A 17,720-nucleotide genomic window follows, 5' to 3' on the forward strand; every position below is an offset into this window, starting at 1 on the left:
TGGTAACAGGGACCAGACAGTTAGAACATATAAAACCGATTCTGGCCCGCTTGCATTGACTGCCTGTATGTTTCCGAGCCCAATTCAAGGTGCTGGTTTTAACCTATAAAGCCTTACACAGCTTGGGACCACAATACCTGATGTAACTCCTCTCCCGACACGAATGCACCCGTACTTTACGCTCAACATCAAAGGCCCTCCTCTGGGTGCCTACTGTGAGGGAAGCTGGGAGTCTGGCAACAAGGGAGAGGGCCTTCTCAGTGGTGACCTCCAAGTTATGGAATGATTTGATTGATGAGGTGTGCCTGGCACCAACACTGTTAACTTTTCAGCACCAGGTCAAGACTTTCCTCTTCTCCCAGGCATTTTAGCATGTGTTTTTAAATTGCTTTTTAAAAATGTGTTTTTAAAAATCTGTATATTTGTTTTTAATGTTTTTAATTGTTGTAAACCACCCAGAGACCTTTGGCTATGGGGAGGTATATAAATGCAATGAATTATAATAATATAATAAATAATAATAATGAACTGGAGAGATAGAGCTCTATTTCTTTGTTGCTGTGACACTGTGCAACAGATCCCTGGATGACAGCTCCAGCCAGTTTCATGTAGATATTAAGCAGCATAGGAGAGCGAATGGGTCCTTGTGGGACCCCACAGCCCAAAAGCTAGGGAGCCAAGTAACATTCTCCTCATACTACTTCCTGGTAGCTACCATGCAGGTAGGAGCAGAACCAGTGTGGTACAGTACTTGGTTTTAAAGGCGTTTTGTTTTAATATATTTTAATGTTTGCTTTTGTGATGTTTTATAGGGCTCCTACTGGGAGGAAGGGTGCGATATGCATTTAATTAATAATAATAATACTTCCAAGTGTCATTACCTTGAGCCTCTCCAGAAAGACACTGCGGTCAATTGTGTCTTAAGCCATTGGCAGATTAGTGAGAACCGACAGGGGTGCGCTTCCCCTGTCTTGGTCCTAAGAAAGTTGAGCAACAAGGCAACCAAGGCTATTTCAGTACCAAAACCAGGTCTGAAACCAGACTAGAATGGATCTAGATAATCTTGTTGTTCCTTCATTTGCAGCTCTGTTTCTCACTGAGGTTGTTAACTCTTTCCTCTCTTTATTACAGCAGGTGCTGGATGGGAGAATGATTCTAAAGGAGAGCTACACAGGGTGTCCTTGGAAACAGTTGGATTTACAGATGAGAAAGATCAGAGGAAGAAAATGGAATGTGGGCTGAATAATAATGATAATACATCCTTTGATTCTCAGTGTAGTGACTTCCATGAAATCCCAGTCCAAGAAGAAATCCCAGTTCAAGACCAAGAGAAGACAGACAATGAGTGCAAAGTGCGCGGGGAAAACTTTAGTTGTGAATCGAGTCTTAATACTCATATGAGAATCCACACAGAGGAGAAGGCATATAAATGCCCAGTTTGTGGGAAGAGCTTCAGTTGCAGCTCACATGTTAGGACACATCTAACAATTCACATAGCAGAGAAGCCATATCAATGCTGGGAGTGTGGACAGAGCTTCCAACATAGCACAAGCTTTACACGGCATTTAACAATCCACACAGGGGTGAAACCATATAGCTGCTCAGAGTGTGGAAAGAGCTTCCGTCTGAGGGCGTATCTTACCTCACATCAAAAAATCCACACGGAGGAGAGACCATATAACTGCTCGAAGTGCGGAAAGAACTTTGTTAGCAGTGCACATCTTAGGTCACATGAAAGAATCCACACAGAAGAAAAAACTTACCAATGTTTGGAGTGTGGAAAGAGTTTCAGGCAGAGAATACACCTTAGCTCACATCAGATAATTCACTCGGGGGAGAAGCCACACCAGTGCTCGGAGTGTGGAAAGTGCTTCACACATTGCAAAAGCCTCACGCGACATCTATTAACAATCCATATAGGCGAGAAGCCGTATAAATGCCTGGAGTGTGGAAAGAGCTTCAATCACAGCATGAATCTTAAGTTACATCAGAGAATCCATACAGGGGAGAAACCCTATGAGTGCTTGGAGTGTGGAAAATGCTTCAGTTGGAGGACATCTTTTACTACGCATCAAAAAATCCACATGGGGATGAAGCCGTATAAGTGCTCAGAGTGTGGAAAGAGCTTCCGTAACAACATAAGCTGCATAAGACATCAAAGTGTTCACACTGGAGAGAAACCATATACGTGCTCAGAGTGTGGAAAAAGTTTCAGCCACAACTCTAGCCTTAATGAACATCAAAAAATCCACACGGGGGTGAGGCCATATATTTGCTCAGAGTGTGGAAAGAGTTTCATTCGGCGATTACACCTTACAAGCCATCAAAGAACCCACACAGGAGAGAAACCATATAAATGTTCAGTGTGTGGAAAGAGATTTAGCCAGAGCTCAAGCCTTAATGTACACCAAAGAATCCACACAGGGGAGAAACCATATAAATGTTCAGTGTGTGGAAAGACCTGCAGTCAGAGGTCAAACCTTAATGTACATGAAAGAATTCACAAAGGGGTAATTCCTGTGAATTCTGAAAATGCCTGTAATGTGGAAATAACTTCAGTAACAGAACAGACATTCAAGTTAGAGGATCCATACATAGAATATGGGATATAAATCATATGAGAGTTTTTCTGTCAATTTAAGTCCCAAGTTCTCTAACGGGGAGCACAGAGAAACTCTATAAATGCTCAAAATATGACGGCAAACATCTGTGACTTTTAGACTTATTACAGGTGACAGAATGACTGAGTATAAGAAGCAAACATCCACTGGAGCCGACATCTTCCATAGCATCATGTGATTAAATCTTCCTCTGGCCATGTGTGGCAAATAAACTTTTCTAATCCTTCCAGGCGACCATCTGTGTCCTCACGGTCATGGAGGAAGATCCATGTGACCAGGTGCCATTGCAAAGAAAGACATCTGCCACTGTTCAAACACGTCCCATCTTTTCATGCCATTTTACCTCCTCTCTTCATGGCATAATATTTCAGGCTGTCTGGTTGCCTGAGTTGGGAGGAGCTCTGGGCACTGACCTACAGCTTGCTTATTTTTGTAGCAAGGAGGAATACAGATTATCTGGATTAATGTTTTGTTGTTATATGCCTTCAAGTCAATTACAATTTACGGCAACCCTATGAATCTTTTGTTATTTACATTCATAGGGTTTTCATGGTAAGAAATATTCAGAAGTGGTTTACCATTGCCTTCGTTTAAGGCTACAGCACTTAGTATTCCCAGGCGGTCTCCCACCCAAGGACTAACCAGGCCTGACCCTGCTTAGCTTACGAGATCAGACGAGATCGGGCGTGTCGAGGGCAGTATGGCCGTAGGCTGGATTGATGTTACATTGTTTTCATTAGGGTTGCTTCAGAGTTTTAATTGGCATTGTTTTATTGTTAGTTTGATTTTATATGTTGATGTAGCCTGCCCTGGGATCCCTTAAATTAAATTAGAAGTGGGGAATACTCAGACCCTCAGGACTCCACAGACCACTCCCCTCACTGGCCCTGCTTTCAACCCTCGAGTGTTTTTCCTGGCTGCAATTCGTCCCTGAACTCTGATAATGCCTCTTGAGTACCTGGATGGATAGCATAGTGTGTATGTGGGATGTAGAATCTAGCCTGTTGTACAAAGGTAAATTGCCCACTCTTGCAACTGGCCACACCCACTACTGGTATGCGGGCTCCAGAAGGCTATGAGGCCCCCTGCCTAAAATAAATATAAATATCTGTACTTCCAGTAAGCGCCAACAGGTAACCTGACTAAAACAAGTAGGATCCACTTCACCTGAGCATGTGCGATGGGTGGTAAGTCATTGAAGAACCGTTGTTGTAATTGACTTGAAGGCATGTAACAACTTATGGCGACCCTATGAATCAGCGACCTCCAAGAGCATCTGTCGTGAACCGCCCTGTCCAGATCTTGTAAGTTCAGGTCTGTGGCTTCCTTGATGAAATCAATCCATCTCTTGTTTGGCCTTCCTCTTTTTCTACCCCCTTCTGTTTTTCCCAGCATTATTGTCTTTTCTAGTGACTCATGAAGTATGATAAGCTCAGTTTCATCATTTTAGCTTCTAGAGACAGTTCTGGTTTAACTTGTTCTAACACCCAATTATTTGTCTTTTTTGCAGTCCATCGTATGCGCAAAGCTCTCCTCCAACACCACATTTCAAATGAGTTGATTTTCACATACCATGTAGTTAACCTAAGGAATTCCACAAGATGTAATAAACCCTAGTGTAAGCTGCTTTTAACAAGGATTTGACAGATTCCTGAAGGGCTGGTCGGTCTGTGGGTATTAGTCATGGTAATTGAGAATGAAGCTTCCATGTACAGGAGCAGTGTAGCTCTTAAAGCCATATGCTATGAAGTTCAAGGAACAGGAAGAGGCCTTCAGAACCACACCCTTACCATGATCCCCTGGGGGGCATCTGACTGGTGCTCATTGACACACAGTGGTAGTTTTGGATGCACCTTGCAGCTGATCCTGCAACACAGTTCTTAAAGTATTCGTTGCTTTTGTTCGGTAATAGTTGGGGAGCTGATGAACATGGTTAGCAATGATTCATTTGCTTTGCTTGCTGTAACAGGGATCCATGTTCGTGTAACTAATTGCTGATTTAAGAGCAGGTAGAATTCCTCTGTACCTTATAATCAACAAAGAGTCATGAAATAGGTTTGTTGTGAGATAAGCACTTGTTAGTTGTATGCCGCAATAAATCTCTTGGTCTTTCCTGCACCACAAGGCCCTTTGTTGTCTTTGTTGCAATAAATTTTTCCTGGCTTGATGTATTTTGGAACTCACTCAGTACTTGTCCTTGCAAATCCACCACATTCTTCTTTGGCACAAAATGGCCTTAGGGGATTGTTTTTATGATGAAATGAATGCCTTTTGTTATGTGGTGACGTTTCTTTTTGGAAAGGGAGGATACAGAATGATTTGGTGAGTTGCAGATAAATCAGGAGGTGTTCTGTGGTTAGGGGGGTGTTCTTTTGTGTATCATTAGAGGATGTTTGGATTTTTCAACTGAAAGGGCGACAAGAGAGTTTTTCGGAGTAGTTTGCACAGGGTTGGGAGGATTGACTGTGATGTTTGTGAGGTGGAGGAGACGGTTGATAATATTATAAGGGATTGTTGGAGATATCTTACTAATTTGTCTGGGGACTGCCCTTCAGGACAAGAGCCGCTGGGGCTCAGTGCTGGAGATTTTATGGAGGCATGTGAAAGATGCAAGCCTTTATGAAAGGCTGTGAGCGAAGTGAGATGAAACTGTTGCCGGAAAGTGACAGTAATAGGGCTTTTCCTTGGCCTTGCAATGCCATAAATCCTAAAAGATGATGATGAGGAAGGCTACAGCATGACTGGGCTGAGCACTCCTACCCTGGGCTGGAGAACAACAGGGCAGAACAGAGCGGTCAAGCACCAGACATCCAGCTACAAGGCAGAAGGGTTGTGTGTGTATGTGTGAAGGGGGCATTTCTCTCCCATTTTCATTGTTTTGCCAGCTCCAGGCTGGCACTGCACAGGGACTGAATCAGACTCTTATCTGGCATGGAAATATGTACACACACATAGTAACTGAGCAGTGTTCACAACGGTCTGGTGAGGTAGGCCACACCCATTAAAGCCAATTTCAGCAAGAAGTTAGGTTAAGACAGATGTCTTACTGTTTAAGATTAGCACTGGCGCATAGCAGATGATTGACTCCAAAGAGCCTGGCAAAACTTGGTTGTGTTCAAATAATTCAGTAAAAGCCTTTCGGAGAAGAGAGCTTGTGGAAGGAGTGCTTTCTGTGGGCCAGCCCCTAAATCAGTGGTTCTTAAACCTTTTTGAGGTTCTGAAGAAAAAATGAAAGCTACAGATCACTTTCCCAGAAAAATGCACATAAACACATACACACAAAATTTGTAGAGTAAAAGGAAGAAAATGGAAGGGGGAAATTGTTTTTCTTTGCACCTGGTTCACAGACCTCCTTAAGCCCATCTCACAGGTTAAGAACCCTTGCCCTAAACTATGGAACTCGCTCTCCACAGAGATATGTCTGGGGCTGAAAACAACAATGAAATTTAACAGGGATAAGTGCAAAGTTCTACTCCTAGTAAAAAGAAACCAAATGCACAGTTATAAGATGGGGGACTACTTGGCTCAGCAATACTACGTGCGAGAAGGATATTGGGATTGTTGTTGATCACAAGCAGAATATGAGCCAACAGTGTGATGTGGCTGCAAAAAAGACAAATGCTATTTTAGGCTGCATTAACAGAAGTATAGTTTCCAAACCCCCTGTATTCAGCACTGGTTAGGCCTCATTTTGAGTACTGCGTCCAATTCTGGACACTGCACTTTAAGAAGGATGCAGACAAACTGGAAGAGGCTCAGACGAGGGCAATGAGGATGATCAGGGGACTGGAAATAAAGCCCTATGAGGAGAGACTGAAAGAACTGGGCATGCTTAGCCCTGAGAAGAGAAGACTGAGGGGAGATATGATAGCACTCTTCAAGTACATGAAAGGTTGCCACACAGAGGAGGGCCGGGATCTCTTCTCAATCATCCCTGCGTGGAGGACACAGAATAATGGGCTCAAGTTGCAGGAAGCCAGATTTGGATTGAAAAAAGGAAAAACTTCCTGTTAGAGTGGCACAACAATGGATCCAATGACCTAGGGAGGAGGTGGGCTGTCCAACACTGGAGGCCTTCAAGAGGCAGCTGGACAGCCACCTGTCGGGTATGCTTTACTTTGGATTCCTGCATTGAGCAGGGGGTTGGATTTGATGACCTTGTAGGCCCCTTCCAACCCTATGATAACCTTGTAAGAAGAGATGACCCTGAAACTGAATCAGCCCCCCATTTTGTTCTAACAGTGCAATCAGGACCTGAGTGAAACAACAACACCCTCCCCCCACGTGATTCCTGGCAATTGATTTTATTCAGAATGAAGAAACAGGTGCCCTCTGAGCACTTAACCTTCTCTGGAGTTTGTTTTCAGCAGCACAACTTGGGCCTTCCTGTCACACAAAATTCCACTCCTGGTTATCGTGTTATGCATCTCAGCAGTCTAATTTAGGTCTGGGAGGCTTTTTCGTTGTTGCTGTTGTTGAGGAAATGGGAGTTGGGCACCTATAGTAATCTAATGCCAATTATCCAGAGATCCATCAGTACACCCTTAAGCCTCCACTCTCAGCCCCCTCTGGGAATGGTTTATGGTGCCATCACTTATTCCTCAACAAACAGTTATTTATGAGCTGCACGTATATCCACAGGATTATACATACTGAACTTTAGGACATGCTACATATTGCAGCATATTGTTAAGCAGATTCAGACCCCTGTATAGGGTCTAGTTTAGGGCATCAGTGGGGCAATTGCTGGATTCCACCTATCTCCTTGAAATCACAATTTATCTTCCACATACTCAGTTCAGGGATTTATTTTCAGCAGCAGAATTTGGGCTTGACTTCACACAAAATGTCACTTCTAGTTTTCCCCTCAAGCAGCCTATATCAGTGGGGGGTGGGTTGCCTTGTTTTGTGTTGCTATTGTTGAAGAGCTGGGAGAGACTCCCTTAGTGCTCTAATGCAAATTATCCAGAGATTTTTATCTCCTGTCCACAATGCTGATGGCCAAGCTAGAGATTTTTTTTTTCCGGTTAGAATCAGATCATATGAAGGAGTTTGCCAAGAACAAATAAATACTGTATATTTGATTTTCTGTCTGTAACCTTTCAGGTGGGATACCACCTTATTCTTTTTTAATAAAAATAAAAGTTGTTATATATAAAAAAGATTAACATTATTCATTAATCACCTTCCGCACAGGCATCTCAAGGCGACATAAAAGATGCAAAAAAAAAAAAGCTAAAAAAGTTTGAAACACAGAAACAACAGATAATTTTAAAAAAATACAAAGTAGACACTGTGATGCGTCCTTCCCTGGCTCTCCCTGTCAGGTTCCTACCTGCTCGTGGTTACTGCCTGTCTCTAGGCACCACCAGGGACTCCACCAGTCCGGACCGCACTCTCTTATGGTTTACCTATCCGCTCTAGCACAGATCTCAACAGATCCCCCTGCTAGGCAACCACCAGTAATGTCCCAATACTAGTATTCCCAGAGACTCTGAATACTGGTATTGTTATTCTCTTCACCGCTGCCACCATTTGTTACAGTTCCCCTTCAGCCTTGGTCATTACCTTACCCTCCCTTCTGGTCTGTGAAACCCCAGCCAAGGATCAGGCCTTTGGTAAACCAAATTAAGTATTTATTACAGATAACAAAGCTAACAAGATTAACAAGATTTCTTCTTAAGGCACATAAGCATATGGTTTTACTCAATACTAATCCGAACTCCACCTCCCTCCTGGCAAACAACTCTCTAAACCCCACCAAGCAACCCACTCAGTTCTCTTCTCCCCCCTGATTCCACTCTCCCTCTTCCTTTTATACATTCAGCCATTTTAAACACTCAGCCAATCATCTCGCATTCTACTGCCCATTCACTCCCCCTCCTCTTTCACTCCACTTACCATGTATACATTAATATAGGAACATCACATTTCCCCCCCCTTAAACAACGGCAGAGTATTATTCCTGTTCCAGGATTTATACGTCGCGTTAACAAATAAAAGTCTCTATGGGGAAAATGTCTTTCTTTGTTCCTCTGTCTGGTCACGTCACTGCAGTCCCAGCCACTTGCCTGGAAAGTCCATCGGCCAGTACATTGTCCTTGCCTTTGATGAACTGGAAGTCCACTTGATAGTCCTGTAGGGCCCAGGACCACCTCTGCAGCATAGTGTTATGGTTTTTCATAGTCTGCAACCATAACAAGGCCCGATGATCCGTAGTCACTGTGAATCTTCGTCCCCACACGTATGGGCGCAACTTGTTCAGTCCCCACACGACCGCTAGGCACTCCTTCTGGACCGACGAATAGTTTTTCTCCCTCGGCGTCAGCTTGCGACTCAGGTACGCCACTGGATGTCTGGTGCCTTCTCTCTCCTGTAGCAAGACGACTCCCAGCACCAGGTCCGACGCATCTGTAGCCACGATGAATGGTTTCTCATAGTCTGGTGCTATTAATATGGGTCCTTGGCACAAGGCTTGCTTCAGTAGATCAAAAGCCTTCTGACATTCATCCGTCCATACCACACGCTCAGAACACTTCTTCTTTGTCAACTCATGCAAGGGGGTTGCTATTTCCCCAAAATTTCTCACAAACTTCCTATAAAATCCAGCCACACCCAGAAATGCCCTTACTTGTTTTTTGGTTAAGGGGATCGGCCACGCTTGTATTGCCTCCACCTTGCTCCATAAGGGGGTGATTTTCCCACTCCCCACCTTATGTCCTAAATAGATTACTTCCTTTAGTCCAAACTGGCATTTCTTAGCTTTTATTGTGAGGCCTGCTTTTCTTAAGGCCTCCAATACTGTTGTCAGGTGTTGGACATGCTCAGGCACCGACTGGCTAAAAATGGCCACGTCATCGATATAGGCCACTGCAAAATCTGACATGCCTCGCAACACAGTATTGATTAGCCTCTGAAATGAACTTGGTGAGTTCCTTAGTCCCATGGGTAAGGTCACAAACTCATATAACCCATCTGGTGTACTGAAGGCAGTTTTGGCTCCGGATTGCTCGTCTAGTTCCATTTGCCAAAATCCTTTACAGAGATCTAGTGTAGAGATAATGGTTGCTGCCCCCAATAACTCTAACATTGCGTCTACCCTAGGCATAGGATACACATCTGGGACAGTAATTTTATTGATTAGCCGATAATCAATGCAAAACCTTGTCGTTCCATCTTTTTTTGGAACCAGGACAATACTTGAGGCCCAGGGACTGATGGATTCCCTGATCACTCCTAATTCCAGCATATCTTACACCTCCTTTTTGATCTCATAAGAACATAAGAACATAAGAAGAGCCTGCTGGATCAGGCCAGTGGCCCATCTAGTCCAGCATCCTGTTCTCACAGTGGCCAACCAGTTGCCTGGGGGAAGCCCGCAAGCAGGACCCGAGTGCAAGAACACTCTCCCCTCCTGAGGCTTCCAGCAACTGGTTTTCAGAAGCATGCTGCCTCTGACTAGGGTGGCAGAGCACAGCCATCACAGCTAGTAGCCATTGATAGCCCTGTCCTCCATGAATTTGTCTAATCTTCTTTTAAAGCCATCCAAGGTGGTGACCATTACTGCATCTTGTGGGAGCAAATTCCATAGTTTAACTATGCGCTGAGTAAAGAAGTACTTCCTTTTGTCTGTCCTGAATCTTCCAACATTCAGCTTCTTTGAATGTCCACGAGTTCTAGTATTATGAGAGAGGGAGAAGAACTTTTCTCTATCCACTTTCTCAATGCCATGCATAATTTTATACACTTCTATCATGTCTCCTCTGACCCGCCTTTTCTCTAAACTAAAAAGCCTCAAATGCTGCAACCTTTCCTCGTAAGGGAGTCGCTCCATCCCCTTGATCATTCTGGTTGCCCTCTTCTGAACCTTTTCCAACTCTATAATATCCTTTTTGAGATGAGGCGACCAGAACTGTACACAGTATTCCAAATGCGGCCGCACCATAGATTTATACAACGGCATTATGATATCGGCTGTTTTATTTTCAATACCTTTCCTAATTATCGCTAGCATGGAATTTGCCTTTTTCACAGCTGCTGCACACTGGGTCGACATTTTCATCGTGCTGTCCACTACAACCCTGAGGTCTCTCTCCTGGTCGGTCACCGCCAGTTCAGACCCCATGAGCGTATATGTGAAATTAAGATTTTTTGCTCCAATATGCATAATTTTACACTTGTTTATATTGAATTGCATTTGCCATTTTTCCGCCTATTCACGCAGTTTGGAGAGGTCTTTTTGGAGCTCTTCGCAATCCCTTTTTGTTTTAACAACCCTGAACAATTTAGTGTCGTCAGCAAACTTGGCCACTTCACTGCTCACTCCTAATTCTAGGTCATTAATGAACAAGTTGAAAAGTACAGGTCCCAATACCGATCCTTGAGGGACTCTACTTTCTACAGCCCTCCATTGGGAGAACTGTCCATTTATTCCTACTCTCTGCTTTCTGCTTCTTAACCAATTCCTTATCCACAAGAGGACCTCTCCTCTTATTCCATGACTGCTAAGCTTCCTCAGAAGCCTTTGGTGAGGTACCTTGTCAAACGCTTTTTGAAAGTCTAAGTACACTATGTCCACTGGATCACCTCTATCTATATGCTTGTTGACACTCTCAAAGAATTCTAATAGGTTACTGAGACAGGACTTCCCCTTGCAGAAGCCATGCTGGCTCTGCTTCAGCAAGGCTTGTTCTTCTATGTGCTTAGTTAATCTAGCTTTAATCATACTTTCTACCAGTTTTCCAGGGACATAAGTTAAGCTAACTGGCCTGTAATTTCCGGGATCCCCTCTGGATCCCTTTTTGAAGATTGGCATTACATTTGCCACTTTCCAGTCCTCTGGCACGGAGGAGGACCCAAGGGACAAGTTACATATTTTAGTTAGCAGATCAGCAATTTCACCTTTGAGTTCTTTGAGAACTCTCGGGTGGATGCCATCTGGGCCCGGTGATTTGTCAGTTTTTATATTGTCCATTAAGCTTAGAACTTCCTCTCTCGTTACCACTATTTGTCTCAGTTCCTCAGAATCCCTTCCTGCAAATGTTAGTTCAGGTTCAGGGATCTGCCCTATATCTTCCACTGTGAAGACAGATGCAAAAAATTCATTTAGCTTCTCTGCAATCTCCTTATCGTTCTTTAGTACACCTTTGACTCCCTTATCATCCAAGGGTCCAATCGTCTCCCTAGATGGTCTCCTGCTTTGAGTGTATTTATAGAATTTTTTGTTGTTGGTTTTTATGTTCTTAGCAATGTGCTCCTCAAATTCTTTTTTAGCATCCCTTATTGTCTTCTTGCATTTCTTTTGCCAGAGTTTGTGTTCTTTTTTATTTTCTTCATTCGGACAAGACTTCCATTTTTTGAAGTAAGACTTTTTGCCTCTAAGAGCTTCCTTGACTTTGCTCAACCATGCTGGCATCTTTTTGGCCCTGGCGGTACCTTTTCTGATCTGCGGTATGTACTCCAGTTGAGCATCTAATATAGTGTTTTTAAACAACTTCCAAGCATTTTCGAGTGATGTGACCCTCTGGACTTTGTTTTTCAGCTTTCTTTTTACCAATCCCCTCATTTTTGTGAAGTTTCCTCTTTTGAAGTCAAATGTGACTGTGTTGGATTTTCTTGGCAATTGGCCAGTTACATGTATGTTTAATTTAATAGCACTGTGGTCACTGCTCCCAATCGGTTCAACAACACTTACATCTCGCACCAGGTCCTGGTCGCCACTGAGGATTAAGTCCAGGGTTGCCGTCCCTCTGGTTGGTTCCATGACCAACTGGTCTAGGGAATAGTCATTTAGAATATCTAGAAACTTTGCTTCTTTGTCATGACTGGAACACATATGCAGCCAGTCTATGTCCGGGTAGTTGAAGTCACCCATTACTACCACATTTCCTAGTTTGGATGCTTCCTCAATTTCATATCTCATCTCCAGGTCTCCCTGAGCATTTTGATCAGGGGGACGATAGATCGTTCCCAGTATTAAGTCCCTCCTGGGGATGGTATCACTACCCACAATGATTCTGTGGAGGAGTCTGCCTCTTTTGGGGTTTCGAGCTTGCTGGATTCAATGCCTTCTTTCACGTATAGAGCGACTCCGCCACCAATACGTCCTTCCCTGTCCTTCCGATATAGTTTATATCCAGGGATAACCGTATCCCACTGGTTTTCTCCATTCCACCAGGTCTCCGTTATGCTCACTATATCAATGCTCACCTCTAAGACCAAGCACTCCAGTTCTCCCATCTTGGTTCGCAGGCTCCTAGCATTAGCGTACAGGCACTTGTAAGCAGTGTCTCTCTTCAAGTGTCTTTGGCACTTGTGGTTAGGCCTGTGGTAATTTTGCTCTTCTGAATTTATATCCTGTGCCCCTGCTCTCACAATGCCTACTTCTAGGCCTACCCCTTTTAAAAATTCATAATTTCTTTGGTTTTTATCCCAGGGGGGAGGTTTATTCCGAACCGGACCTTTCTCAGCTGCTGTCGGGTTTCCCCCCTCAGTCAGTTTAAAAGCTGCTCTGCCACCTTTTTAATTTTAAGTGCCAGCAGTCTGGTTCCATTCTGGTTCAAGTGGAGCCCGTCCCTTTTGTACAGGCCCGGCTTGTCCCAAAATGTTCCCCAGTGCCTAACAAATCCAAACCCTTCCACCCGACACCATCGTCTCATCCATGCATTGAGACTGCGAAGCTGGGCCTGTCTGGCTGGTCCTGCGCGTGGAACCGGTAGCATTTCAGAGAAAGCCACCTTGGAGGTCCTGGCTTTCAGCATCCTACCTAGCAACCTAAATTTTGCTTCCAGGACCTCACGGCTGCATTTCCCCATGTCGTTGTTGCCAACGTGCACCACGACCACTGACTCCTTCCCAGCACTGTCTACCGAACTATCTAAACTATCTGTCTCATTCAAAACTTTCCCATTCACATGGTACGTAACAGATCTGATTGGGGCATGATCTCCAGTATCAATGGAATGTATAACTGTACTGGTTCGGCCAGGTTTGTTGCTAAAGAGATTTCTATAGGTTTTCAAAACTCTCAGAATCTCCTCTTTTACTTCCTCCTTCACCTCCTCTGACCATTCCACTTGATCTACCCCTCCTTTGTCTTTGCTTTCCTGTACCAAATCTGGAAGTTCAGGCCCACTTCCCTCAGGGAATAAGGTAACTTGCAACACCTGTGCATCCCTGGTATGGTAAGGCTTCAACATATTTACATGAACCACTTTGCTTTTGTTTAATTGGTCTGTGGTAATTACATACGTCACTGTGTCAAGCCTTTCTCTGATGGTATATGGTCCTTCCCAGTTGGCCTGTAATTTGTCATGTTTCCTGGGTATGAACGCCATAACCATATCTCCCACATCATACACACGTTCCCTGGCTGTTCCGTCATACCAGTAACGTTGCTTCTCCTGTGCTTGACTCAAATTCTTTTCCACCACCTCCATCATTGATGTTAATTTATTGTGGAATTCCAATACAAAATCTACTACAGATGTTTTGTACTCTCCCAGGGTTCCTTCCCATGAATTTTTTAATAGTTCCAAAGGTCCCCTCACTTTTCTAGTGAACATGAGTTCAATGGGTGAGAAGCCTGTTGACTCTTGAGGGACTTTTCTATATGCAAATAAGAAGCATCCCATCATGCCCTTCAAAACTCCATTAAATCTGGTTCTGTATTTGCTAGGTACTATCAATTGCTTCTCTGGTTCACATTCATCCTTTCTCTCAGCAGGCATCCACAGTCTATATAAAATCCCATTCTCACACTGATTCCTCAGTTTGTCAGTGAAAGGAATCTGTTGGGTCAGAGCTTGTTCCTTTATCTGCTTCAAACATATCTTTTTGCAGCTCTTCCCTGAATTGATCTGCTTCTTCCCCAGAGACCACTTGATACAGTTTGTCTTCTTCAGCAGGCCTGCTAGTGGTTGCTATGGTGACCTGAGGCTGGTTAACAGATTCCACCCTGTTTGTTTCAGCCCCCCTTAATATGGCTTCTTTTTCTCTGCCAATTTGCTGTCTGGTCACTACATAGATCTTTTCTTGGGTGCCCATTACATTCCTTCCCAGTATTACTGGTTCTTGTTGCTGGGCATTAATGCCTACTTTATATCGGCCCTCTCGGCCTCTCCAAGTCATTTCCACCAGGGCCACAGGCAAACTTTCTGGTTGACCCCTCACTCCTTGGATAGTCACAGTTTCCTGAGGTAATATTACCTCAGATTTTATTAAATCTGGCTTCAGTAATGTCTGAGCGGCACCAGTATCAAGCAATGCCCAATAATTTGCCCCTTGTACACTCACTTCCTCTCTCAGACTTGAATCAAGGTCTGTTACGTCTGTCCAGTTTATCTGGCAGAACTGAACCTTTTTCGCTGTTTCTAAAGCCTTGGACTCTGTTTTCACTGCCCTTGTCTGAGCAGGATTACTAATGGGGTTGGCAACCTCACATTGAAATCGTAGGTGCCCCGGTCTACCACATTTGTAGCATAATTTCTCCTCACTTTTAGGGTACACAGATCCACTCTGGGGTGTCCTGTGCCCTTCAGATTTTACTGGAGGACTCACTCGCTGTGGTACCACATCCCTTCTGCCAGCATTATATGGTCTGGGTTTAAACTCTCTCGATGTTTTCCCCACCCAGCCAGTTCTGTTGGAGGCGAAGTGATCCGCCAGCTCTGCGGCCTCCTGCACCGATGTAGGGGAACGGTCTTTGACCAGGAGCCTTATTTCTGGTGGTAACTGATGGTATAATTGATCCAATATCATGAGGTTTTTCACCTCCTCCACAGACTGAGCTTTGGCACTACTCATCTACTTTCCAAATATATCCATCAATTTTGCTCCCAGTTCCACAAAAGACCTCCCTGTCTATATCTGGCAGTTTCTGAAAAGCTTTCTAAAATAATCAGGCCCCAGTCTGAATCTTTTAAACACTGCTTCTTTGAATTCAGCATAGGTGACGGGCCTGTCTGAGGGGAAATATTGGTATACGTCAGCCAATTCCCCTTTAATCAGGTTTGATAAATACTGCATGTATTTATCTTCAGGTAGCCCCCACAACTGAGCTGCTTTTTCAAAGGTGCTGAGGTAAATTTGAGGATCTTGACCAGGCTCATAGACAGCAAAGTCCTTTGGAGTAATTTTTATTTTTGCTCCATCTCTGTCTTTCCTTGTCTCCTCAGAGTGAAATTTCTCTCTATCAAATTTTAACTTTTCTACTTGTAATTCAGCATCCAATGCTCGTTGCTTCTCCCTCTCCTCAAACCCCAATCTCATTCTCTCAATTTCCAACTCCCTCTGTTTTTCCTTCTCTGCACCTTCCATCCTCAATCTCTGTTTCCATCTTCAACTTCTCAATTTCCAGCTCCCTCTGCTTATCTTTTTCTTCCGTTTCAAAGACCCTCTGCTTGTCTTTTTCCTCAGTCTCCCTCCTCAACTTCTCTCTCAAATACTCTATATAAGCGGGATTGCTTAAGTATCCTTCTGGGATCTCTTCCCTGACAGGTTGTTTTTGCTGGGCAGTAGCAAATCCTATAAGTGCTACCCTCAATTCATCTACCCCTTTACCCTCGTGAGGTAAATTGAATGTTATGCACTTCTCCACCAGCTCCTCTCTTTTCATTTTTATATATTCAGCCATGGTGTTTGAGTTCACTCACTCTTTGCCACACACTCTTTGCCAGTCACTCTCACAAGTAATCTTGTTTTGTTATTTCTGTTTGCCACACCACTGTTCTGGATTCTCTAGTATTTGTATCTCACTGCTACAGCCAACACCTGTGACGTAGTCTCCTTTGTCACCACGTGTCTTTGGGACTCTCTTTGGTTCGTATCTGGATTCTCTGTTGTTCGTATCCCGCCGCTACTGCCACCACCTGTGAGGCGTCCTTCCCTGGCTCTCCCTGTCAGGTTCCTACCTGCGCGTGGTTACTGCCTGTCTCTAGGCACCACCAGGGACTCCACCAGTCCGGACCGCACTCTCTTATGGTTTACCTATCCGCTCTAGCACAGATCTCAACAGATCTCCCTGCTAGGCAACCACCAGTAACGTCCCAATACTAGTATTCCCAGAGACTCTGAATACTGGTATTGTTATTCTCTTCACCATTTGTTACAGCCACCATTTGTTACAGTTCCCCTTCAGCCTTGGTCATTACCTTACCCTCCCTTCTGGTCTGTGAAACCCCAGCCAAGGATCAGGCCTTTGGTAAACCAAATTAAGTATTTATTACAGATAACAAAGCTAACAAGATTAACAAGATTAACAAGATTTCTTCTTAAGGCACATATGGTTTTACTCAATACTAATCCGAACTCCACCTCCCTCCTGGCAAACAACTCTCAAACCCCACCAAGCAACCCACTCAGTTCTCTTCTCCCCCCCGATTCCACTCTCCCTCTTCCTTTTATACATTCAGCCATTTTAAACACTCAGCCAATCATCTCGCATTCTACTGCCCATTCACTCCCCCTCCTCTTTCACTCCACTTACCATGTATACATTAATATAGGAACATCACAGACCCCTATGACAGAAACACATTGATCCAGCTGGGAAAGCCTGTCAGAACAAAACAAGTTTTTTGCTTCCAGAAAATACAATTAGGGGACACCTGTCACACCTTGAAAAAAATGTTATTCCACAGAACAAAGACAACCACACAACACCAGTGTGTAGAGCAGCTTAGTGTATTATTTTAATGATGAATACAAATATGTGTATAAGAATCATACTGGATATCTCAAAAGGGGAAAAGTGTGCTATAAATGTATTTATTTTTGTAAACTGGTCACATTTCAATTCATACACACTCTTCAGGGATCTACAAAACATTCCTCAAAGCCCTACAATGCAGCCTGCTCCAACCCTAGTGCCCTTCAGATATTGCTTGATTAGAGTTCCCATCATTCCTGACATGGAAGTGCTGGCTGGGACTGATCAGAGTTGGAGTCTCAACAATCTCAAGTTGGTGAGGCTCATTTAACATGAACATGTTCAGTGTCATTGGCCCCGTTCTCTGGAATGCTTTGCCAACAAGATTCAGCAGGCACCTTCTGTTTTAACGTTTAAATGCCTGCTGAAACCTTTTCTGTTCCATCAGGCTT

General features: G+C 43.9%; 1 protein-coding gene and 1 pseudogene across 1 annotated transcript in view; one reads left to right on the top strand and one right to left on the bottom strand.

The window, feature by feature from the left end:
- The window catches only part of LOC133379087 (zinc finger protein 420-like), a 37,335-nt gene extending 29,613 nt beyond the window's left edge, over positions 1-7,722 (top strand). The window contains exon 9 of the mRNA XM_061613697.1: positions 1,132-7,722. Coding sequence (XP_061469681.1) covers positions 1,132-2,612 — 1,481 coding nt within the window. The 3' untranslated portion in view covers positions 2,613-7,722. The remainder of the gene's footprint in view (positions 1-1,131) is intronic.
- LOC133382487 (5S ribosomal RNA) lies at positions 3,215-3,333 on the bottom strand (annotated as a pseudogene).
- Positions 7,723-17,720: the final 9,998 nt, after the last annotated feature.

The sequence above is a fragment of the Rhineura floridana genome, chromosome 3 (assembly GCF_030035675.1).
Source record: "Rhineura floridana isolate rRhiFlo1 chromosome 3, rRhiFlo1.hap2, whole genome shotgun sequence".
Classification (NCBI taxonomy): Eukaryota; Metazoa; Chordata; class Lepidosauria; order Squamata; family Rhineuridae; genus Rhineura; species Rhineura floridana.